This window comes from Rhea americana, unplaced genomic scaffold (assembly GCF_003343005.1).
Source record: "Rhea americana isolate MKP2758 unplaced genomic scaffold, rheAme1 scaffold_82, whole genome shotgun sequence".
NCBI lineage: Eukaryota > Metazoa > Chordata > Aves > Rheiformes > Rheidae > Rhea > Rhea americana.
The window spans coordinates 3,324,623-3,350,668 of NW_028187001.1; the positions used below are offsets into that span (position 1 = coordinate 3,324,623).

At 35.5% G+C, this 26,046-nt stretch overlaps 1 protein-coding gene across 4 annotated transcripts; it reads right to left on the bottom strand.

Moving 5' to 3' along the window:
* Positions 1 to 1,021: 1,021 nt before the first annotated feature.
* BCLAF3 (BCLAF1 and THRAP3 family member 3) lies at positions 1,022 to 22,773 on the bottom strand. 4 transcript variants are annotated; one of them, XM_085323135.1, is made up of 11 exons: positions 22,708 to 22,773; positions 20,222 to 20,800; positions 19,213 to 19,878; positions 16,740 to 16,918; positions 16,127 to 16,241; positions 15,858 to 15,921; positions 14,827 to 14,945; positions 12,816 to 12,930; positions 7,503 to 7,598; positions 3,635 to 3,790; positions 1,022 to 2,035 (listed from the first exon to the last, which is right to left on the bottom strand). In XM_085323135.1, exons 1-11 carry the CDS (start codon positions 22,746 to 22,748, stop codon positions 2,006 to 2,008), a joined length of 2,160 nt encoding a protein of 719 aa, XP_085179261.1. In that variant the 5' UTR covers positions 22,749 to 22,773; the 3' UTR covers positions 1,022 to 2,005. The 4 variants fall into 4 exon arrangements, with proteins under 4 accessions (XP_085179261.1, XP_085179262.1, XP_085179264.1 ...); XM_085323136.1 differs by lacking the exons at positions 16,127 to 16,241; positions 16,740 to 16,918; XM_085323138.1 differs by lacking the exons at positions 1,022 to 2,035; positions 3,635 to 3,790; positions 7,503 to 7,598; positions 12,816 to 12,930 and adding an exon at positions 14,664 to 14,715.
* Between the last annotated feature and the right edge of the window lie 3,273 nt (positions 22,774 to 26,046).

Below are 26,046 nucleotides of genomic sequence, written 5' to 3' on the forward strand. Positions count from 1 at the left end.
GCTTCATATAGTTTCACTTATGTGTTTTACAGCGCTTTATCACCTTCAGGAGCTGTGTGAATAGCTTGTTGGCTTGAGGTTAAACCTGGCCCCAATCTGCAGGGGTACACTGCAGCACTCCTGCTAGTGGGCTGCTCCACATTTGCTTTGTGGTGACTCACCTAGCCTTCCATTCAGCTGTTTCAATTCYTTACCTCATCTCCCAGTTAATCTACACCAGAGGATGTAGTTGTCATCACTGACAGCACAGTATGCAAAATATTTCTCATCTACGAAATGTTAGCTGCTTCTATTTGGCCAGGGAATTCCTTTCCTTCAGCTTCCCATTTTCMGTATGCGTGTCAAAAAAGTTACTGAAAAAGTAGTTAAGTTATTAAAAATTGTTATTTACACAAAAACTTGGGGTTTAGAAACTTAAACCATCTGGTCTTACTGCTGAGTTACTGCATCAAATATGGCACATCTGCCTACTTAATTTCTACAAACACTAAGCCATAAGCCGCATGAACTGAAGAATGTGACACTCAGACATGCTGAGCCACACTTACAGGCTTTCAATATTCTCTTTACTGAAAGTATTGTGGAAAAAAAACATTTTAGAAGTATGTAAAAATCATACCCTAACTTTCTACCCCAAAACAATTTTCCAGTTCTTTTTTCCTCCGAACATACTTCTATCCAGTATTTGGATTCTGATCTATTATCCATAACAGGAATTAACTGGCATTCYATATGGTTAACAGTCTTGGAAATGACAAAGATGCATTAAATTGTGTATCTTGTCGATATGGTGAACAACTTTTTGCTTAAAACAAATGAGAACATCTTCTCTGGAAACTACATATTATGCCTCTTTAATTTACCTGGAATAAAAAGTCTGAACAAATGTTTAATACATACACACAACCCTACTGTATACTATATATTAAGGCAAAAGCTATAAGTAAGAAATAAACACAATGTTTTTTATAGCCGATCAAATAGGCTGACATATTTGAGTTTTGCATACAGCATAACAATATTGTGGTACAGTAAACTTCAGATATTTATTGGGATTTTAAACAAAAAAATTACAAGCTATCTGCATTTAAAGCAGTGTCAATTATAAACAGCTTTGTTAGAAGTCATGCTTATAAAAACCTGTTTGTTTTTTCTTGTATTTAAATACTTCAGGCTCCATCTTCAGAATCCATGAAATAAAGTGGCAAAAAGATTAGAGAACATGTGGCTTGGTCAAGAAGGTCATACACCAAAAAGTGTAATGAGACAGAATATTTCTGAATACAGATCAACAGATCAGCTAATCCTCTAACAAACCCAAGCATGCTTTCAGTGCAGTTAAAAACTACTGCTAGAGCACATTACATACCTGCCCATTACCATATATTTTAATCAAATGCTGAAAATTGTCTCAACATTCTAACAGTTTACAAATGTATATATACACACACATCAAAAACCAAGTTTAATATTAAACTAAAATAAAGTAATACAAAATACTGTTTTACAGAAATGACTGAACAGAGGTGTAAAATCTATTGCACAACCTAAAAGGTCATTACTTGGAAAATCCTGAGCAAATGTGCTATTACCAAACAATTCAGGCACTTTTTTTTTCCTTTTTTTTATTACATAAGCAATAAACTTTCAACATATAAACCTCTGCATATAACAACTCAAGTTCCATCTGTAACATCATGCTCAGAAAAAAAAGTACTCAATAAATAAGACTCTCTTCAGTGATTTCTTTGCTTGAGATTGGTATGCAAAAAGGAACTAAAGGTACATACTACAATGTTTCAATCGAATACTGTAATTTAAAAGCAATTATTAAAACTGTAAAAAAGTTCTGCAGCAATCCACTACTGAAAAATAAAGTTATTTTATCAAGAAAGTTACACTGTTAGTTCATTCATCCTATTTTAGTTCTTGACAAAGTTGTCAAAAACAAACAGATGCTCCCTTTGCCGTGTTGCATGTTTCAACTTCAGGATCACAGCTCAGTTCAGGTTTCTGTTGCAATATTTAAGTGTCCCTACAGAAAGGAAAACAATTGTTATATCAAGTTGTAGAAGTGGAAGAAAGCCTCTCAGCTTTCGTATAATATATACTATACAGTATTTAACCACRAGACTAGTGCTGTACAGTTACAGAATGAAATAGCACAACTATAAAAATTGTACTTTAAAGAATGCATATGCATAGTTATTTTAAAAGGGTGAAATATATCATAATGGTGCTCTGATAAGTTTAATTACTACATCGATAGGCAAAAAAGGGAAATGCTGAAATCTTAGGAACAGTTTTTAAAGAATTAGCCAACCAACAAGCAGCATGCAGTTAAGAAAATGACTGTCACACTTGTCCTTCAAGAACTATGTTACTTTAACTCAATGGTATTCAGTTTCTTCTCAAGTCAATATTTAGATATTATATTTTAATTCAAACCATAATCTCTAGTAGCCAGATTTTATTAACTTTTTAAATAYGGTCTAGACAACAACTTTATCATCCAATTATAGGACAGTATTGAAAATTCARAGGAAAAACTCACTAACGCAAAATTGCAGTGGCTCTATGCCTCTTTTACAGCTTCATAAGTTTTGGAAAAAGTCTTTCTGCATCTATTTTCCCCTAATTTCAGTCCCACTTTAGCCTTCAGAGATCATACTTCTCAGTGTCCACCAAAATTAAAAAAAAAAAAAAAAAAAAAAAAAAAAAAAAAAAAAAAAAAGCACTGACTGGAAGTTACTTGGAAAACAGTTCTTAGAGCATGTGCTTCTGTGCTCTAATAGCAGAGCTCTAAAAATGCATAATGAACACAGTTACAAAACTAACAAAACCTTGCATAGAAACAGAGGACTGGAAGGGGCTTTGCAGGCCATCTAATCCAATTCCCTGATGTCAAAAAGAACCACATATACTTTGATCGCACTGTGATCAGTTCTGGTAAAAGGTTCAGAATGTTGTAACCACTGATCCTCACAAAAGCTGTAAAATTTTACATGGTTCAGAAGTTCTTCTGCAGTTCTCCAACATTTAGTCTCACACACACTGCCATCCAAAAGGTATTACAACACAGACATGACTAATTATTTCAGCCTGAGCTTATCATAAACTATTTTACACAGACATTTTGTATTGCAGGATGCTTTATTCAGAAGAGCATTCTAGTGTGTAATTTAAAGCATGTGAYGAACTTAAGGTAAAATACAGAAGAGAAATACAAAGACTTAGTCCTCAAATGTTTTCAAAAGAACCCACTTAGATTATTCTTTAAGTTATGTGAAGGCTAAGAGCATACAACATTTTTAAACATAGAGGACCAATTTCCCCTTCTCAATGGAAAATCAGATCAACTAAGCTCCAGAAGAGATTACTGAAACAGAGGCATTGCAGATTCAGAGCCCAACTCTGATTTTCAGCTATTTCAAGTTTTTCTCAGTAAATTTTCAAGGGACAAACACAGAGGAAATGAGTGCAAAATCAGATTTGCCTGTAAAGTACAAAGATCCAGTATTCCAAAAAAAATCCCATCCAAGTTATTCCAAGTGGATTTAGAAACTGACACGGATCATTTGAATGTTCACATTTTATACAAGGGCTTAGTGAAAAATAAATGAAGCCAACTCACCTTTTCTTTCCTCAAAAATCCATCTCTGAACTTATTAGTGGTAAATCCCCTTACACCAACAGAACGTAACCGCTGGTACTTAGCCTGAATATATAAACCCTTCTGTACTAAGCCCGATTTATAATGGGTTTGCAAACGGCCATCTGTGAAGTTGTTCTGTAGGGGTGGGGGAAGGAAGGAAAAAAACGCACAGAATGAAGATATCAAAACTCAAAAGTTTGTATATACAGTTATATACATATGCAAAACTTAGAATACTGAAAGGTATTCTTCATTTGTAAGTACAGAGTTGAACATAAAAAAAAAGTTATATTAAACAGAAGTCACTGTATCAATCTTTTCTATGGTTTTAAAGACTGAACATACACTCATCACTCTATGCTTTCATCACCTCCAGACTGGGATAATGTGTGACCAGGAACAAAGGCCACAGAGATGATAAAAAAGACTTGTGGGTGAATGGTGCTATAAATGTACAGAACCAACAATACAGCAAGATCAACACTGATAACAGCATTAAAAGGTTTACATAAGCACTCAAACCTCCAGCACAGTAAGTGATTAAAAAGTTTTAAAAGGAGTAAGAAAAACCTAGTGTATCATTATTTCTCATATTTTTCCAATACTGCAGTTTTAATTTTTTAAACTTGGTCCTGACAGAAAGCATTACTTGTATACACTCACCCTTTAGATAGGAAAGTTCAAGYGGTTTAGAAACAAACTAACAGAAAAGACAGGAAGCATCTTAACCATGTAAAATTCTTGTTATTTTTGTTCTCTCCTGCCCTTTAAAGCTATTTATAAAAACATACCACAGAAATAACCTTTATTGAGAAATGCCCATTACTTCGGCAAAATCGGTCTCCTTTTGACAAAGTAAGGATCACTTCAAGAAAARTCACATGCTCTGAAGTTGCAATAAATTTGGTACCAGTTTTTCCACTGCGTGGCTCGCGAGTAGCTAAGGAAGAACTGTACAGGACAGAGGCTTCTTTATGCAAACGAAGAGTTTTTGCTATTTTACAGATCACTTCACCGATCTACAACATAGGATATAACTGAGCAAGTGACCCCATCAGTCCCCAGGATGCCTCTTGCAGTGCTTTGAGGCAGAGGGCATTTGCAGAAGGCTACCAAACGCTATTTTCTTTTCCGTAAAGCATCAGCATCCTGGCACAATGCAATTAAACACAGGTAAACTCCTTAAGAACATATATGCCTACCATAGGAAAAATGAGAGGACATTTTTAATGCTATGTTAAGTCCCTGAACACAGTTAAGTTCCTATTCCTTTCATAGCTGCTGTCATTCTCTGCCCTGACATAGGCGGCTATAAAGGAGCCACTGCTCTGTCACTGCATTTGTACAGGAACAAGTAGTAAAGGAGCAGACAGAACAAGAAAGTGGAAAAAGYCACAAGATATTAGAAGGAAGATTACACATAGCTTTTAACTTTCAGCTCAAACATCTACATGTTCCATAAGCAAGGCAGGGGGGAAAATAAGAGGTATTAACACAGAACAGAGTCGACTGTAGATAAACTTRGCAAATTAAACATTTGGTAAGTAGGCACTGCAGTCATACACACCTTAAATTACTTCATTTTGCTTTAAACCATGTGAAAACATCATTAACTTCTAGTCTAAAGCATGAAACAGCTTATGCTTAAATGACATCTAGTCTTGCATTAAGATCCTATCTTACAAGTAATGTGAATAAGAATGCCTATGAAMCAATTGCCTCAGGTTCTAAAACAGGCCTATGAGCAAATGTTCCACTAACATGCTAAACTRCATAAAAACAGTGAATGAAGTTTAGGATTAAAGGTTACCCTAGTGATTCACTGTGAGATGTCATCACAAGAGACCTTTTAAATTTTATAAGATTTCTCCAGTTTCTTCATAGAACTGCTAATATCTTAAAATATCTAAAATAACTAAAATATCTTAGTTTTTGCCAAAAGGTTAATATACCACAAGATCATATAATTTAAAAATACCCTAAAACTCCTTTTGCTTATTAAGTTAGAACTCCCTCATTTTATGCATCAGGAAGGTTTGCTTTGTTGTTTTTAAAACCAACTACAGAAATATTTCAAGTACAGAAAATAGTCAAATCATCTTCCTAAACAGGTTTCAGCAACAGCAAAGGCAGGAAAAATCCTCTGTTATAAAGCTGGAAAAAAACTGATGAAAGTAAATCAGGTCAGCACTGCTGTTTCCACAGYAATAATAATAAAGGTGCTTTACATATAAGCAAACCACAACATTAAAGTATTGAAGTACCATGAGACACAGCAATATTCAAGTTTCACAYGTACATGTGATGCCAACTTAAGCACACATTTTCTTGCTTCTATTAACACTGGCAGAATTCTAGGCTGACATAATGAGGCCAATTTTCTGTTTTCTTCTTTACATTTCTTTACATTAACTGGTAAGAGTCCCCCATAACACTGCTTGCTGTATCAGCTAGAGMGCCATCCATCCTCTACCCTACACACTGACTATACAGAGGGGATAATAAGAGACCATTATGTCAGCCTAGCATAAGATGTTTTTAACATGTTAAAAATGCTTTACACTTGTTAACTTCAGCTTGGAAAACCTTTCTTAAAAAAAAGGAAAGAAAACACAAGGAAAAACACTCCAAAATAACACCATAAAGTTAGCCCTCTATTGATGGTGTTAACTTAGCTATCCAGCAGATTGACTGGTAAAGCATACCTCCCATTTTGGGAGAGCCCAAAAGTTTATCTCATGGTTCTCTTACATTTAGTCTGAGGGGAAAACAGTCTACTCAAATTCATCCAAAGTGTTAGTTACCTAAACTAATGAATCAAAAAAAAAAAAAAAAAAAAAAGAAAGGTTTACCTCACCACCTACAAAACAGGAAAAATTGCAAAATTGCTCTCTATTCTACGTGTTACTTTACTCCTAAAATAGATCTGTAAAAGCATTAAAAAAGTTATTCAGGAGTTTCACTGAAATATTTCATAATAGATTAAAAATTATTTTGGATAGTTCATGAAAAAAGGTAATAAAATGAGAAAGAATATACCCTACACCCTAATGGAATGGCCCAACCAGTTAAACAGTGAGTAAGAGTAATTAAGTTTAAAACAAGAGAGAATAGATTGTCCTAGATTTGATTAATACCTTTCTGTTATGAACAGATCTAATTGGACTTGGGCACAGTTTGCTAGTGTCAGTAGGAAAGGGGAGGGGTTTTTTGTTTTACTGGCCCTATGATACATTTTACAGCTAAAAAAGCATTAGAAAGGCACTACATTACTCCAGGAAGAAGCACATTTGCCCACCATCTCTTTACCATCTTGAAGCTCTGAAAATAAAACTTTACAAAATTCAGATTTATATGAAAAAAAGCGTAGGTAGCAAGATATGAGGTATCTATGAGAAGAGATTAAGAGATCAGTTCCCCAGAAATCACTGTATGAAAATACAAATAAAACGCAATAATACAATTCTAAAAGCAATACAATTTATTTCACTTAATCTTGGGCAAAAATTTAGACTTCCATGTGTGTTTGGTGAAGGAAAGAATGCTACCCAGCTTGTTTTGATACACTGGCTGTCTAGTCATCCTTCACTTTCTACAATCCTCATTCAGAACTGTACAGTGAATTCCTTTCTTTCATCTGTATGGATRTATTACTGGACAGTTCAGCTCAATCCACTGCCAGCCGTTTTAACTACAGAAAGCTAAGCCTCTCATTCCTTCATTGGGAATAATTCAGCTTTGATGCTGCTATTTTTCATGGCATTTAAGACAGTTTAACATGTTGCCTGTTGCCAAGATCAACATGATCAAAGCACAAGTTTATAAAACATATAAAGTTGAACTGTACCTTAAAGTGTCTTCTAATAGGTCCTGTATTTTCAAGATGTCCTCCAATTCGTCTGTGAGGGAAAATATCATTTGTTTTTGAAGAATAGTAAGAATTCTAGGGAGAGGAAAAACAGCAGTTATTAGCTTGCTATTAAGTTATTTTAAATAGACAAGTTTTCATGTTACACTAACCTTACRTTGCAATTCTTTGCATCTCACAGCATGCCTGGCAGCATTTAAAAGCACCAGAACACCAGCAGCACATGGCCTGGGATTAAAGCTGGCTCAAGCGATGGCAGATCCCACAGAAGCCAAAGATGGTGCAAACCATCACACTAGAGTATCATTCTTTTGGGTTGTTACCTGCTCAGATCTCTTGGACTAAGGTTCTCCACCTCTGTCCCCCCAAAAACAGATGCTGCAATTTGCATGCAGCAAGTATAGTAGGTAGGTTGCTACAGCAGTCATCCCTTCAGTCAGGGGTAAGAGCAACACGATTAGTACTCTGGAGACCCCTGCTTAGTATATGGTCATCACAGGTTAGTGTGCTTTTGAGCTGATGCGTGCATTACTACTATATAAACCACTTCAGCAACCAGACTGCAAATAGCCACATTACACTAGTCCTTAGAAGATCCTGCTTTTAACTTTCTTTGTATTACAGGACAGTACTTTGGAAAAGACTTGCCTGCCACAAATATACATCATTTCAGAAACAGGTGGCACAGATAAGTGGTATCGAAATTGTTTAATGTTGACACACTGAACAGCTGCATTCAAACAGCCACAGTTGCATAAAATAGAGCACTCCCTCCAGCCACTGTTCTACCTACACATTGTCATCCTTTTTCAACTTTTCCCATGACAGCTCCCTTCAGCTGATGCATATTTTTATATAGACAGCTTCAAAATTATCACATTCTTTTCTATTTCTCATATTACATATAGCACAATTATAAACATTTATAGAGGCATTACATACTGCCATATACTAAAGTCATCTATTACAGAGCTGAATTGCCAATGAACTCCTAGCAATCAAACCCAATTATTTTTCATGTTCCATTTAGAAGTATTCTTGAATAATCACACACGAAAGTTCCATATTCTTGGAATCTGTTTACTCAAAAGTAATCAAGAGCTCCAAATGAATTTTGAGAAGAGCCTAAAAAGAGAACTCTATGCAATATTTCATATACACTAACACCTGACAACTGCAAATGCAGACCTCACAGCTTACAGAACTTCTGTTCTTTAACAAAATTCCAAGTCATTACAATGTCAGAAACACTTCAGGACATGTTCTGTTTAATTAGAATAAATGGAGAGAGTATTGCTGCTAAAAAAAAGATCTCAAGTGATTGAGAAAAAAACTACAGCAATAATTCTACTCTAATATCTTCAGACTTGAAGACCTTTTGGTTTAAACCGAACTTTTCCCACATAGGCTGCTTGCAGGAACATTTGTGTTTCATTCTTTAAAAAAGAGAGAGAACCCCAAGATGGTTTTTAACACTTACTAATTTGGGGGGGGCTATAAGTGCTACAAAAAAGTGTTATAACCGAACTTATAATTGAAGCTTAACTCATGCTTTTTTTTTTTTTTTGAGAATAGTATGTTGCCTATATATCAACCAACAATTTATTCAGCTTTTGAAAATGCCYTGACATGAGAAGACTCGGCAGAGAACAAAAAAGGACCACCAAAAATTTCATGAAGTGAGACTAGGGTAGTCAAGATGGTTTTTCTTAGAAAAGCATATTGGAAAGGAAACATACAGAGAAAAGCAAGCCAGGAACTTCCCAGCTTCCTTCTTATCATAAGAATAAGAAGATACTCAGGTCAATTTAACTTTCTCCACACAATACATAATTAAGCCAAGAAATTCACTGTTAAGAATCATTAAAGTTGAGACTTGAGCAAAACTCAATGAGAAACTATTCAAAAAGACTTCCCATTACAGTTAGTGGTAATAATGAGCCTTTGGGAATTAAATAAAGCCTATCTTAGAGAAGTATGGGCCCTTCTCACTTTAACAACTATTTTAGTCACTGTAAGGACATTCTGATATGCATCTCTGATCAGCACATTATCAGTTTTTGCATCAGGCACCATCTTAAAACCAGGTATGGTCTGCTGATTAAACCTTAAGCATCTGTTCTTTACTCATGCTGATATACATGCCTCCTCAAGCAACAATAAAAAAAAGGCATGCCATAATGAAATTTTACTAATAGGAAAATCCAAAAGCAAGCTGAAATATTTATCTAATACATTAAGAATTTCAAATTCTGTCTAATAGTTTAAGATGCTGGAGTGTTCTGTCAATTTTTTTTAAACATTTTTGAAGCTGTATTGTTTGAGTCATAGTACTGTTATGCTTGCCCTTTGAAATCTGGCCCTCTGATATGTTCTTTTCTCTCAATATTTACCTGTAAGCAAAGCAAACACRAGCAGTGTTGAAGGTCAGTGTATTTGTTGTGGACTTCCTGGGGTTTGTTTTTTAAAATTACAGGTGGAATACTACTAAATACAAGCGGTACAGATGTCTACTGCATATATTTTCGTACACCTTCACAATATTCCTGATACTTGTGCTATAGCTACATCTCCTTGGAAACATAAAACAGCTTCCTACAAGAACCAGAGCACTCTGGACTTGAGTTCTTGGACTGCAGAATCAACCAACAATTCTTACCCAAATAACTGTTTAAAACTGAGAAGAAAAAGAAAGTTACTTCCTTATCCTATCAAACATGTCAGCTGTTGTTCATGCTTCAATTCATTCCTCAATCTTCCAACACACATACTCCATTACTACATATTCTTCATTTTCAAATGTTTACCATTTAGCAAGATGTGACCAAGCACCAATGCTGTGGTGACCCCCCAAACCATTTCTTAAATCCAGCACACCATTTTCTGAATATTAATAATTAATTCTGAATATCTCTAGTCACCATCCTTACACTTTTCAGTGTACACAGTAATGTTCGCACCTAAACTGTTCTGACACAAGATTCACTGAATCACAAGGTCCAAATATTTATCCTCTTACAGAAAAGAAGTAAGAGTGGCCTTTGTCTTCATTTTTTTTTAAAGCTCAGTTCAACTCCATTAGTATCACATTTCCAAACAAAGTAGCTATGGATACAGTCACGCAGTTCAGAATTTATTACAGAAAACTACTTAACACTGAAATTACTCTTATACACATAGTTGAAATTACAGTTGGCTACTTGGAAACCACTCCACTTCTCAACTCTCACAACAAACAGTAAAGCAGTGCTAGAAGCTTACATGTGCAGAGAACAAGTTTGTTCTACTGCCCCTCAGGAAAAGATTTTTTGCAATAGCTCCCTACCCAGAAGGGGAACACATACTGCCCAGCCACACAAGGAATTGTTTCAGGAAAGGCTATTTTGAGCACCACACGCTCTCCCATAGCATGTCTACACAGCCCAAGAAGTGCTATACCACTGGAGCTAGCTTTCTCAGCTTAATTAGCTGAACTGCCTCAGACACAAGTGTTAGCTAGATTGGTGACCTTCTCTACCGAGGACAAAAATCACCCTCTATGTTATTTTACATATGAAGCATTAGACATACTAGACAAACAGGAAAACAGACAAAAAGAGCAGAATAAGAATCAAAGGCAAGAGCAAAGAACAAAACCAGAAGATGCAATTAAAAGCTGGTAATTGGTGACTACAGAGGCATTTGCAAAATGTAATGCCTCTAATACAGTTGGCTAGTATTGAATAATGTTTACTGACACATGTGGATGGTCAACTAAAGCAAGCATTTTAACTTCCCACTTATCTACAAACCAATTTGTGCATTTGCTGACTACAAAAAGTCATCCTTTTAGGATGCTTGAATAAATAATTCTTTTTACTGTTAAAAGCTGTTGTGCTGCATTGGTTTACACTGAAAGATAAACTATTATGTCTGCAAGGCAGCTACATTTGAGTGATGGGTCAGAACTTAGAATAAATATATGTACTTTTGCTGGACCTCAGAAAAATTTCATGGTCTTCTGGAACTCTGTCAGCAGGGTACCAGTTATAACACATGAGGAACCATTATTTACATTAACCTCATCCTTATTTTGCAGGCACCAAAAAAGATTTTTATACTGTACACATTTTAATAAAATTTTTCTGATCTCTCCAGTTGTCCAAGTTAAAGAAGCAGAAACATTTGGAAATGACACTGCATTTATTTAAAAGGAAGTTTCCAACAGGGACAGTTTTATTTCTATTGAAACCAACGTAACTATCTTTCCTGTTTCAGTTTCAAAGTACATCACAAAAGGACAGTCTAAGAAAGAGTAACTGTCCAAACTAGTTTTGATAAACTCGGTATGGAACACAGACTGAGCTAATCCATTGTACAACATTCCATCCTTAGGGATATAGTTTCAGGCATTTTATTTCTGTGATCGGTTCTTTACTTTTTTTTTTCTTTTCCTTTTTTTTTTTTTAAGAAAAAAAAAAAGCTTTCCAGAACTCTTTTCTCTCAGAGAAACATCCATATTAGTAACAATGCCACCTACACAAAACAAGATGCAGACCTTCCTTTCAAACCACTGGAAACTAGACTGAGTATTGTACTCCCATTTCCTTTTCCCCAAACATTACCTCAGACTAGCTGCTCAATAACAAGGTTCTCTAATCTATAATTTAGGCAGAATTTTATTAAGGGGAAGAAATGTGATATGCAGTGCAAATTTCTTTTATAAAGCTACACCCACTATGAGTTCTTATTTCATAAATCTCCTTAATTCAGTAGGTCATTAAAAACCAAAATTATTTTGACCTGTTCCAGCTATCCAGTAAGAAATCTAAAACCAAGCACCTTATTTCCTCACTCTCTGAAGAAGTCTTTCTATTTCTGAATAAATGCATTCAACATTACCTACCTGATCTAGCTTTCTGAAACAACAAACCAGTGGCCATCTCCCTGCTATGTTATAAGAACACTAGCAACATTGTTTTGGAATAGTACACAGGCATTCAAAAAAGCAAAAGAATCAATACTTTCGTTGAACTAGCATGTGGCCATAAAAATGCTTTCAGCTGACATGAACTAATCTGTGCTGCAACAGATGTCCAAGGAAGTCAGAGCTGTTAAATTATGAGCAGTCAGTTTTAGTGTTGACACTTGAACAAGTCTAAAGATAAAGCCTCAGTTGAAACTTAAAAGGACAAGAAATGACAGGTCTGCAAGTTCACATCAGCCTACGTAATACAGTAAAACCTGCATTAAGTATAGTTATGAATGTAAGGGAAATAAATGCTTAAGTTACTATTTCATATTTAGGCTTACCAGGTGAGGTTTTCCAATAAACTTCCTGAAAGGTGGTTTAATGAACCTTATCGGCTTTTGAAAGCCATCAATATGGGAGTTTCGTAATTTTGAAACACTGCAGCTTTGCTGATTCCTGATCAAAAACAGGAAAAGGACAAAAAATTAAAATTAAATCCACAATTTGTCAAACGATGTTTAAAATGACCTTATTAATCACTTAAAAGTGCAAAGTGACAGTTTTCAACCATCCAGCAAACATCCAGGATGTTTGCTGACAAATTATTTGTCTTCTGACTAAACAGAATCCCAGATCACCTAGAATTACATAGTAATCTGTATTTTGCTATGCCATTATGAATAAATGGAGATTTGCCTTCCTGAAGTCCTCGCTATCCAAATCAAGCTTCCCTGGTTCACACAGCTATGCCTGCACAGCTGGTTATTGCTGCCCTCTGCTGGTTGAAACGCAAAAGCATTTCAACCACTGCTTCGCACTACTGCTATCTTTGCAATTGTACAGAATTTTCCATTTTATGAATTTCCAAATCAGACACAAGCTGTAGATAAATAGCTAGATGGTAGTTTTATGCTCCAKTTTCATCCTCAACAAACTAGGTGCTGTGGTCTTCCCCTCCCCCCCAAGGCACATTGTTAATATAGATGTGTCCATCAACCTCTAAACAGAACATTTACCAGGAAAATGAAAAATAATTATGAGAAGTCAAAAATTCATGGTTTTGGAAACAGTAACAGTTTCCATGGATGTAAAATAAATTAATGTGACAAATCAAGACAAACTGGCCCAGCTAATTAGGCAATCTCAGTATCTCATACTGAATCAAAGAACAAAACTAGATCTAGGGAAAATTGTACCCAGGAAAATTGTACTCATCATTGATACCATCACTATCCTCAGCCCACATGATGATGCACGTCAGGTCTGACACTGTACTCCTTCTCATGTCTAGCACCAGAACAGCCACACTTCCTAGAGAAATCTGAGCTTCTCTCTATAAGCAGTGTATGTAGAGGGTCAATAGAACAACTGCATGTGTGTGGGGAGAGAGGGAATTATCTGGGAAGTAGTTCCTGGATTATCAGGCCAAATGCTCATTAAGAAGAGTACTAGGTAGATAAAAAGGCTATACACAATAGGCAAAGAAATTTTTCTTTTGTCTTTTGTTTAAAGAAAGTGAAARGTATCGAACTCAAATACAGGAAATCTGTTTCTTCTATAGCTCTCAACCCTGCTTCCACCTGCCCAAGTCACCTTTCCTTTGTATGCGTATATTGTCACAGTCTGTCATTACAGACTACATTTAATATGATGCTGTCTGTTTTTAAGAAATACCTTCAAATCAAGACTATTGCATGGATTCATTTATTCGGACAATTTTTCACCTAACGTTTCTTTTCAAACAAATAAGGCAAGTCATCTCTGTGCAACCAGACAACCCTGCAGTATCAAAAATGAAACAGGATGACTCAAGACAGCAAATGTTTCTCAGCCAAGTGTCTTGGAGGAATTCATAACAGTAAAAGCTATTCCAAAATCTCTACTTTTCCTGCACAAAATTCTCTCAGAATCAGAACTCCTCCAATATTTTGCAAGTACTCCACATGACATTACAGACAATCAGGATAGCAAGACATTTATTCTAAAATGCTTTTACAAAGCTACCAAATACCAAGAGAACTTTATATGCCATAAAATAAAAATATAAATAAAAACAGTGAAGTCTCTTTAATTTCTTCCCTCCTCATTTAGGGCTTCAGTTTGTGGGTTTGCTTTTTGGTTTTTTTTCCACTGCAGTTTAATTTCCTTCAAGGTAACACTTCATTACAGAGCAAGTTGCAGAAGCATCTGCAATGCATGTCAGTAGAATTTCAATTCAAGTCAAACTTAAAAGGACAAAATCTAGTGAAAAGAATCAGAATATATTTGAATGCAACTGCAGGAAAGTGTCAAAAAATAAAATGAATGCATAAGAGAAGTACAGGCTTGGGCAAACAGGTACTGGCTAATTACCTTGGAGTTACACCATCTATATGAAATAGCCTCTCATCTTCATTCTGTAATCTCTCTTTTCTTCTCCTTTCTATATCATGCCGTAGATCATTTGGATCTTCTAAAACTCTCATAACGTTCTAGTTAAAGGAAGGGTYGACATCACGTCAGTTCAATAGTAACTGAACAATATTAAGTGATGCAATTGACTTTGTTCTGTTTTTCAAGATCATGTCCTGTATAGCCTTGATAAAGTAGTTCAACTATCTGCACTTAAGACAGATGCATATTAACCAGAGAATCCAAAGTCCAGAGCAGTTACAAAAAGATAGTCTTAAACAATCACCTCCCCTCCATCTACCTTGTCACAAGTTTCCAAGTAACAGTGAACAGAACACTGGAACAGCTCAGTATATTTCTGCATGGAGTTACCAAGGCAAAAATAGTCACAGAGATCCCAGTAGTAAGAAGATCTACTGTTCTCAATTAATTTGAATCTCTGCATACATATGCTATAGAGGAGGGGAAAAAAAAAAAAGATAACACTAACAGTTAAGCAAGATAACACTAACAGTTAAGCATAGTCTGAAAGGGGAAAAGAATCCCCATGCCCTTGAATAAAACCACAGGAAATAAAATTCTGATCTTCTATCTGGATGTTCAGTCAGTCTAACATTAGGATACAGAAGACATCAAGGCTTTTTCTGACTTCAGATGGAAAGTCACATCCATATGTCAACAGTCCTCTACTTAGTATTTGTACTATTTTAAAATAAATAGGGTTTCAAGCAGCAGGAATAACCCCCTAAAATATTCCAGCTACTCTAACACACATCTGTATGGTACCAACCAGAGAGCACAGTATCATCAGCATCATTCAGACTACCTCTGAAAATACACTAAAAGTGTATGTACTTTCCTAAAAATGGGCAAAAATACTGATGGCATCCAAAGCATGTAATAATGGCTTACCATCAGCCAAAGAAAAGAGATTATCTGCAACCATATTATTTCAACTTAAATTATTAACTTTCTGACAAACAGTAAGATACCTGTGGAGATTCAGATGGCACAGTTCGTTTGTTCTGAAGTTCTGCTAGAGACATATCAATCCTCCTGAAACAGAAATATTACATTAAAAACATGCATAATAATAATAATGGTCTTGCTAATTATAGTGAACTACTGAACTCTTTACAGACTATTTCCAGTCAGAGAAACAGCATTCCAGGTACTTGGGCTCAGCTGTATAGTATAAAGCTTACCAAAGATTCATAACTACTTTAATAGACATAAATTAAGGCAAAAGCATATCAGTTACCTGTGAATTTCTGGATCCAAATGTATTTTAACTTCATTTATATTTGTAACTGGTTTATCCTGAATTTTTGAGAACCGTTCATGTAAAGTTATGTCAGAAGATGTAAAATAATTTGCTGTGAAGAGATATTAAATACAAGAATTTTTATTTTTAGTGTTTGAACCATATAGTTGGAAATCATATCTTTTAAAAGATTTACTGCTAAGGATATCTCAACATAACTTTTGAGATTAAATTTCTAAGTATTTCCATTTGCTGTTCAACATTCAGAAATTAAAGACAAAGCCAGTCCAACTTAGACATCTTTCTTATCAAATAAAATTAAGTTGAATAGAAAGGCAACTTTTTATCAGCTCTATCATGGTAATACTCAAGCTACTGTAATCTATAGCTAATAAAGTTCAACACTGAATATTATATAGCACTCTAAAAACTAATCTGGAAAAATAAAGGAAATAYGTATTTCCAACAGTGACTAAGCAAAGTAAATACAGCATAAAYGAGGCCAAAGACAAGCACTTGGGGTTTACAAGGACAACATATCTAATTTACTAGATTTCTTTCTAATAATTATAAACAAAAGAAACACATATACCCAAAATATTATAGCCACCTTTAACTTGATGGATAATTGTGATTATTTCCTGAGTAAATTCTCTTGATGGATTGTTTTCAACATTTTGTGTTACAGATTCCATGTGCTCAAACACTGGATGAAAATTTTCATTTTTCCTGCCAATAGCAACCAGATCATGTGACATCTGTCTCTCTGTAGTATGACTAGAAGCAGCCCTAGAATAAAAATTTGTAAATATGCAATTTAATAGAATTCAGTATATCTGAAAGTTTCAAATAGACTAAATAGAGTAAAACGGTAAGTTAAGAAGTGTTCTAAGAATAAATGCAATGAAACTGAAATCTCATTTTGTTCCTTTTTTAATTAAAGGACTTTAAACAAGAAATATTGGTGACAATGTAAGGAAGGAAAGCAAGAATAACATACAGCTAGGTATGACTGAGCTCTCCGAAATCCTTGTTTTAGTGAATTATGTAATACAGTATTTGTAAAGTTTAAACTTAATTCATCTAGATTACCAAATAAAACACACTAATCAAGACATTGATTTAAAATACTTTTAGTGTAATTCTGGAAGACAATTATGTGTATTTCTTCACGTTCATAAAGAGCTACCAAGCACTTCCAGAACAGTTCAGAAATCTTATTATCTTACAGTGTCTTTAAAAACCAAATCACCATTTAAAGTCTAGTGAAACAGCTCTCCTTCAGAATGACCTGTGGCAGCGTGCAAACTTAAGAATACGTACTTTGAATCTTTTTGTCAGTGTTATTCTTTTTAAATGAGCGTACTCTCAAAAGGCTTGCATTTCCTTTTAAAAGTTATTTTGATATAGAAGCTAACACTTTTTWAAAAGTTGATTCTGCTGTTCTCATTGCAATAAAAATGCCTGTCACTTGTAAAGTTAAGTTCAGGACTCACAACGTTCCACAAGAAAATTTTCGGGGCAGAGGCTCCATTACTATGCCTTCTGGAAAGCGATTATGAACCCGCCCACGCTGTATCTGAAGATCACAAGGCACGTATCAGACAAGAAAAGGAAAGTATGACAGGCAGCCTCTAGCTTGTCCCAGAAGTCACCCACCTGCCCGAGTAAACTGAAAATAAATGAACTCAAGAGAGGAATCAAAAATCTGAGTTTAAGCATTTACTGTAGATGCTTTGAATTAGCTACCTCCTCCCCAGGTTTATACAGAACRCATTCTTCTCAGACAAGGTACTTCAAGTCACATGCTAGTTAAAAGACCTGAAGCAGGTAGTAGGAATACTCCCAGGCACTAGCTTCTAGGAAATTCATGTTTTTATTTTTTAAGAATTAAGATGTTCTTCACTTTTGGCTGTGGAAAAAACCCACTAAACATGAAGCAAGCTGTAATCGTTACAGCACTTTCTTCATTCTGCAAATAATTACCATCTCCATTGCATCCGACTCTCCTGATCAGCAAGAGACTACTACATACAAGACTCTTCCTGTGTGCTTACAACAAAAAACAACAAGAATTAAGCTGTTTTACTTATATTATCTTTCTGAAAAGATAAACAATTGTCCTAGCACTAAGGACTATTGCTCCTCTTTCCTTTCCTCAGTCACATATTAGTCCCCTATGTGCAGACAGCAGTTGGTCTAATCTTCATAGCACTCCATTTTAGTGCACGTTTTTGAASTATTGGAGAGAGATAAAACTTCAGTACATGTGTTATATTTGGGACAAGAGGCAAAAGGACCTTTAAAACAAAAGCCTCTCAACTTCTAAAAGGGATTACTGCCATTATATGACACTCTTCTCTGCATCAGCAAGGCAACAAACCAAAAAACCCTGCACAAATCCATGCAATCCACACAGCTTTGCCTCTACCAGGTAACTATCATCTACAGCTTCATAATGTTAACTTTTTTTTTTGCAACATTCAGCTAACATGGTGAATGCTAAAGGCAATCACAAGAATTACTAGAAGATGAATATCTACTCCACTGCTTTTCAGTTCTGATGCCTGAAAATAGATTGCAACCTCATTTGTTATAACAATAAGACAGCTCATGGGTTTTAATTTTTGACAGCTTTAGGGAACTTGAGATCTTGAATATTTGTATGTATGCCTGAAATTTATGCAACTGAAAGGCTCTGGTTTTCAAAAGAAATAAGGGACTCCTTAAAAAAAAAATCTGCTTATTTTGGAAGAAAGCACAGAACTATACTTTCCTGCTCTTGCATTTTTTTAATTCAAGTAATAATATTTACTCATCGTAAGCAACTTTTAAATATCAGGCATACTATAGCAACTAAATTTATGTCAGGCATATTTTTTTAATCCAATTTCTACTACATCCCTATAAAGTAAACTAGATTATTTTTTGCATCGAAACAGGCTGTGAATTTCTAGTCTGGACAAGTTAACATTTTAAACAAAATAAAATACAACCTTGCTTTGTCCTTATTACCTCTTTAAGAAACTTTGGTTTCTCCAATATTCACAAAGAAAGAAGATCAGGTGAATGGAAAACAATACCTGTACTTGGTCACCATTTTCTTCATATCCACTTTGATTGTAAGACGTTCCCTCCTACAGTTGACATCTGACATTTTCACATCTGAAACTGTATGACTTGAATCATGCTGGCTACTGGAAGAATCTACTTTTTTCCTGATTTCTCCTTCTTTCCTTACTCTTTCCTTCTGCTTGTTCTTACAGGATCTCAGATCAACATCTGTTTTGCAAGAGTTAACACATGCATTGCAGCCCTTCTTTGAACTATATTTAACAGGTACTTCAACATGCCCTTCTTCAGTCTGTCTCACTCTTCCACCGCTAAAGTAACTTAACTCTTTGCTATCCCGGGCACCCTTAGAAGAATTGTATTTCTGGTCTTCCTGCTTTCCATACTTCTGAGCTCTGTCATCAGAAAAAGACTTTTCCCCATCCGGATGCCGGCGTCGTTTGTGACTGTATTCATAGGCTATCTTTGTGACAGATCCCTCCGAGTACTCCCTTTCGGCTGATCGGTGAGGCTGGGCACCCAGATTTCTTTGCTCCTCCTTTTCTTTGTAGGGTGCAAAAGAACGTTCTTGCTTCCACTTGGAATTTCTTGTTATTTCTCCACCGTCATACCTCTCCATTTCCTTAGCCCTTTTAGACGTGTGCCCATATTCTCTGTAATCGTGATCTTCAGGATACCTGTGTTGACATAAAGCAATTTACACTTGCACTAGAGAAGAAAGTGAGAACTTATATGTGCAGAATGTTGGACAGCAGAATGCGTGGCAAGTTAACCCATAATCCCTCACGCCAAGGTACAGATGTGCAGGGGCTCTTAAGAGGGAAATATTATCCTTTCATACTCTAGCCATCAATATGATTTACTTAAAAGACAAATACTTCACTACTACCAGTCGCCCATAATTAAACTACAAAGTGGCAAACGTGTTTCAAGGTGGATATCTTCAACTATAATGAAAACAGACTTTCACTTGAGGCTTTACACCACAATACCCAGGTTTTAATTATTTTATTCCTATACCTCTTCTGTAAAGAGCTCCTTGCCGTAAATTCATCAGACACTCTTCTGGGTGACTGACCATACTTCTCCTCATGTAACCTCTGGTGCCTCAAGTCATCTTCATGCCATTTTCTTTCAAGTTTACATGAAGCCCCTAAAGGTCTATGAAAAGGTTTCATTCCTTTTTCATTTCCAGTGACTTTATAGTGCTCAGACATATATCTTTCTTCCATTTTGTGCTGGTAAAATGGCCGGTCATGTTCTTTATATGGTATTTCTGAGTATTTTGGTGGTAACTGGTATCTCCTATTGCTTTCAGTTCTTTCTGATGAATGTGTTCTGTAGGGCTTATGACTATAAGTATCTTCCAAGAAAACTCTTTTTAGGTTTGGTGAAGGTGACCTACGTTCATAAATTCTCTGGTGGTTATTTCCATGAGGTGCAAATCTAGAATTGCTTTGTCCATACTTTTCATCTTCTGCTCTCCAAGGCATAGACTTCTTTGGGTCCTTACGAAAGCTTTTATATTCACAGTCATAATTAATATGAGCATGCCTTTGCCTATGGTGTTCTGGACTCCTAAATGGTGGAGATAAGGACCTGAGACAAAAGAAAGATACAGTCTACTTTAAGCAGCCCCAAAAAAWTGAATCATACTCTTAATGAGAACATCTGTTCAGTACAAAAACATGACTTAGTACAGCACACAGTTATTAACCAACTAGTAAAAGGAAAAGTTAGTACAAGCCAAGATGTTCAAAATGTCATTTGTCTAGCTAGAGTAACAAGCTTACTTTCATCCTATTAAAAGTCTTCATAGGGAAAAACACCCACTCAAAATACTGGTAAGTCAGTCATCTTCCTCTCACTGCATTTTTCATTTCAAACTAAAAATAATGTTTATATATAAGGCTTCTACTACATTGAAAACAACTGTTACACTTTTTTTATATTTCTCGAGTATTCTCTATCTTTGCGCCAAGAGAAAAATGGGAAAGGAAAAAGCATATAAAGAAATACAAATAACAAAAAGGAAACAAGTCTTAGCAGGGCTAGAAAGCCATGCCAAGAAAAATTGCTGATTTAAAGCATTAAAGAATGTCTCATTTTAGAAAGAGTAAAATGTCACATAGGCTTTTTCTGCACAAAATAGTTTGAGAAAAATACTTTTTGCATAAGTGTGCACATATTTATGTACATGTATGTGTACATACATTATTATTGTTGCTTTTTCTATTAAAAATTCAATTGCTAAGATCAACTTATTTGCAGCCTTCCCAGCTTTCACTTTTGTAACTAAGTCAAAATAAAAGTAAATTAACTAGAACTCTTTTGGCTGAACTCTAAAGAAAAGCAGGATGAGCCACTAGCGAGAATAAGAGATAACGCCATAACCCTAGAGACCAAAGTAGCTCTGCTTGTATTCACATACTCACTGCAAACTCTCAATACYCTCTTTAATGCAGAAATTGAAAAATAAGAGATGAAAAAAAACTAGGAAGTCACTTCCTTTGTGCACATATTGCAAACATACAACTTGACGCAGCTCTTTGTTTCTGCAAAGAGTTCAGCCTCAGAACAGCACTGCACCTATGCTGCCGTTGTGGGATTTATTTGCATGCTTTGGTTAAGGTTAACATTTTAACAAGTGCTCAACTTTTCTCCCAGCCCTTCATTCACAAAGGACAGATTCCCAGTTATCAAGAGGCAAGTAGGTGGGATTTCTCCAAGAATATTTTCAAAATTCCCTTGGTCTGGGTCATCACAAATAAATTGTTAGTCTGTCTAAAAARGCCAACTCCAATCCAGCAAAAGACAAAATTTTGTATTACACCCTGATAGCTCTTGAAGTCTTCAGATCATATTCCAACCTCTTAGTTCAACATCTGAAATTCTCATTTTAAGTCCTAAACATATTACCTAGGCAGGTAACAAACTGCATGATGGTTCTGGTAGCATCAACAACACATGCTACTAAGCCAGTTTCAGAAAGTAAAGGCATTGTGATTCCCTTCTTTTTTTCATCTTATGCTGCAAGGCATATCTAACTGTGCTTAAAAAAATCAATTTTGAGGTCAGCCCCAAAGGCTCATGGAAGCCTAAAAGGTTTGAGCTCTCCCTCTAGATCAAGACACAAAACAGGATGCCTAAAGGTATTAAGTGGTGTTCAAGCAAAAGTAATTAACTATTGCCTGAGAGGCTGGTGCTTAAAATACTTCCAAGTCCCAAAATGAGCAATCTGAACATGGTTCTTGGTGGAGAGCAAAATCTTAACGTCTKTAGCCAGAAGTAGTAAAAAAAATGTAGTTAGAAAAAAAATTGTTCAGAAGCTGTTCAATTTGAAAAACAAATTATGTTTTTGTAAAATACACTTTCAGTTTGTGATTTTGGCCTCTTTTGGCTTTCTTTTTCTTAACAGTTTATTATTTTCTTAACAGATTTTCATTATAAATCCCTATGTAGAGCTACACTTCAGAACAGGAACAGAGTTAGAGATAGATGTTTACCTTTGTTTCCATCGTGGTGATCTTGATCTAGATCTCGTCATCTTTTCTCACGTGTTTGAGTTTCTTGAAGCTGTAAAAACAGTATGAATTACTAGTCTAATAACAGAATTGCACTACAACTGGCAATACTGGCAGTTATTTTTAACAAGTGCAGCATTAGATGATCCAGGTTTGACRCTAGAGTAAGCTTTCTTTTCAACTCCAATTCTCATTTTAAGGCAAGTAATTTTCTTTCCTGACTGGTGATCTGAGAACACAGTTTATTTTCTTTATAATCAGTTTAGGGTATTTGGTCATTGCTCACTTTTTTCTCCCTATATTTTATAATGCTCTCTATTAATGCCTTTTTAATGGTAAGAATCTCACAAAGAAACTGCAACTGAGAAAATTATGCCATAATTATTAGTACATACTGAATGCYGCAAATGATAGAGGGAAGAGGCACCCAGCACAAGAATCAAACTTACAAAGAAAAAGGTTTTAGCATGCAGTTACCCCTATATACTGCACTTAGATTTGTAATATACCTTGATGTTTTTAAATGGACTTTGTGTTATCTCTTACTGCTCCATCAAACGTTAGCTTTTTTAACATTTCATCTATACATAACAGTGTACAAAAGATCTCATCTCTATACTTCACTGGTTAATCTACTACTTCTGCATGCATTTAAACAGTTAACAGAGGGAATATCACAAAAAGCACTGCTTTTTTTTTTTTTTTTTTTCTAGTACATTACTTTTATACTACCAGCTAAAAAATGACAATTTCATCCATGGGAAAAATGAACATTAGATTATATGAACAAATGCAGGATAATTAGGAAAAGCACTGAAAATAACAAACTAAGCATAATTAGTGTTATAAAAGTCCATACTACAGACAATTCTTGAAGCCTGTAAGTAGTTTTGAATATCCCTTCCCACAAAAGATATGGAAGAATCAGAGAAAAGATTAATGAAGTCTACTCTTCTTGCCCTTTTTTGCAAGAAAAACGTTACACACTTGGGAAAGAAGTGATGGAAGGATCTACAAAACCCACAAGTAATGTGAAAGCAAAYAGGAAAGGAAAATTGTGAAATTGGCAGGTAGCAAGCTTAGAAACTGGAATTTGGACTACATACACCCACCTACAGCTTCTAATTACCACAAGATGCAGTAAAGGCCAGAAACATAAATAGGTGCAAAAACAGATCCATCAACAGCTCTGAAATTAGCAAACAACCAATCATTGGAAACTTGAGGAATACACGGGGGTCAGTGTCACTCTACCCGTGCTTGGTATCTTCCATGAAAATCTGCTCACAGACATTCTTGGAGACAAAGAACAGCCTACACTGCCCAACCATGACTTTTCTGACACTCCTAATCACTCAAATCCTTTCTTTTGTAATTAAATCTTTACCTGACCAACTGAAAGGGGCAAAAAAAATCCAGTATTTTTTCCAGACACACAAACTTGGAAAAGGAGATAGGTGACCACATGCCTGTTTCCTCCCCATCACATCAACTGATCCAGTAAAATACTACCTCTCCCTATCTACATCATTTGTATCATTATTCTCTTTTAAGAACGTATTGTTGTAGTCATATACAGCATACTTTGCTAGTTAATAGCACACACTGGCATTAGACAAACCAACCTACCGTATTTCAGGCAACTAATCTGATTCTGAAAATGTTCACTTCCTAATCATTAAGCCAGACCACAATATAACCAGACACTTATTTACAACACAGCAATAGCACAGGTCCAGAGAAGATCCTGAGGGTTTTTTTTTTGTCATTGTTTTTTAAATCAAAAAAAGTCTCCCTTACTATGAAAGTATTTGTTCTGTGACAAAACTGTCAATGTGGCAAGRAATAAAGGTGTAAGAATTGTTGCCAAGGATAATAAAGGAGAAAACATGAAATACTCCAAAGATGTACGGTATTTCTTCTTTGAACTGTCGAATATGAAGTTAAGCCTTACTTATCCTAAAGGTACATATCTGAAAAGAAGATGGCCTGAATTTACTTAGACTCTGTTTGCTCTAAGACTGTACTAGCAAACATTAAATATATTGCTTCAAGAGTATTCATAAAAAATAATTTTTATTTTATTTTTCTAAGAGTAAGATCAAGGCCTACATAATTTTGTGCTTCTCACCAATAAAAGAAACACCTTACCAAGTGGTACAATATGTTGAAAACATGATAAACCACACCCTGGCTAACACATTTAAAAAATATATATTGTAAATTTTAACAGTGCTTTCTATGCTATTCAAATTTCTGCTTTCTGTCTTCCCTTTGGTTCTGAACTTTATGCTTCATTTTAAAATGAAGGATAAAAGCTTAAAAGAAAGTACCATTAAACTCCACCCAAACCATCTTACAGAGCTTGGTACAATGCCAGTAGATCGTATCACAGATCAATCAAGCTAGAAACTGAACATACATAGCCGAAGCTTTTTCTATCCACATCAGCTAAACAATCACACTAAAAGCATGACAAAGATTGTGACAGCACGTCCTAGCTCTTGGCTTAGGATAAACAGGATTACTGTAATTCCAGCGAAGACGCTCCTTTTGTTGAGGGCAAAGAAACTGTTCATTCACTTTAATGCGCCTCCTTGAGAAGCCGCACAGAAGTAATGCGATTTCCTTGCAGCATGTTTGAGAGGCGAAAGRCGTAGGAAGGCAGGAAAAGCTCAATCCCAATTAAAACCCCCAGCTAATGCTATAACAAACAAATCTACATAGAATTTGAACATACATTGCAAAGTCCAGGTTTAAATCATAAGGCAGCTCCAAGCCCAAAGAAAGCTYTCTGTGGGATGGTTCTAGGTAGCAAGCTTGTCTACAGCAAAATTATTTGAATCAAGCAGAGGCCCTGCGCTTCCTGAGTCAGCCATGCAGATGCTTCTGCAAGGCCAATTCAATCTGAACCAGACACACTAGGACCTGCTATATTCTGGATTCGGAATTTCACCAAGTCCTCCTTTTCAATTTTATGGGAGGCTGCCACTGTGATAAGATGCAAAGAAGTATTTTTAACTGGGAGGTAATATTACTCAGATCACAGTGCTGCTTGTTATTGGTTGTGTTACAACAATAAGTGACTCATTATAGAGGAGTTATCAGTGACAGTGCTCAGATAGTTTTTAAACATTAATGAGGAAAACCACCTTTTATTTTGTTTTCCTTGACTTCTGGAATTTAAATCAAGCAACTTCTGTCTCAGGAGAAAACACCTTAAGCCTGTTGCCAGCCTGCCTTGGATTCTATCCTTAAGAAATCAGTGCTTTGACAAGTACAAAATTCCCATACTTTTTTTTTTTTTTTTTGAAGAATCTG

Coding starts and splice junctions, on each gene's coding strand:
- BCLAF3 (XM_085323135.1), bottom strand. CDS start 22,748: ATGACGAGATCTAGATCAAGATCACCACGATGGAAACAAAG. Junction 7,599..12,815: donor TTATTGGAAAACCTCACCTG/GTAAGCCTAAAT, acceptor TCCTCTCCCTAG/AATTCTTACTATTCTTCAAA. Junction 3,791..7,502: donor CTATTAGAAGACACTTTAAG/GTACAGTTCAAC, acceptor CCACCCCTACAG/AACAACTTCACAGATGGCCG.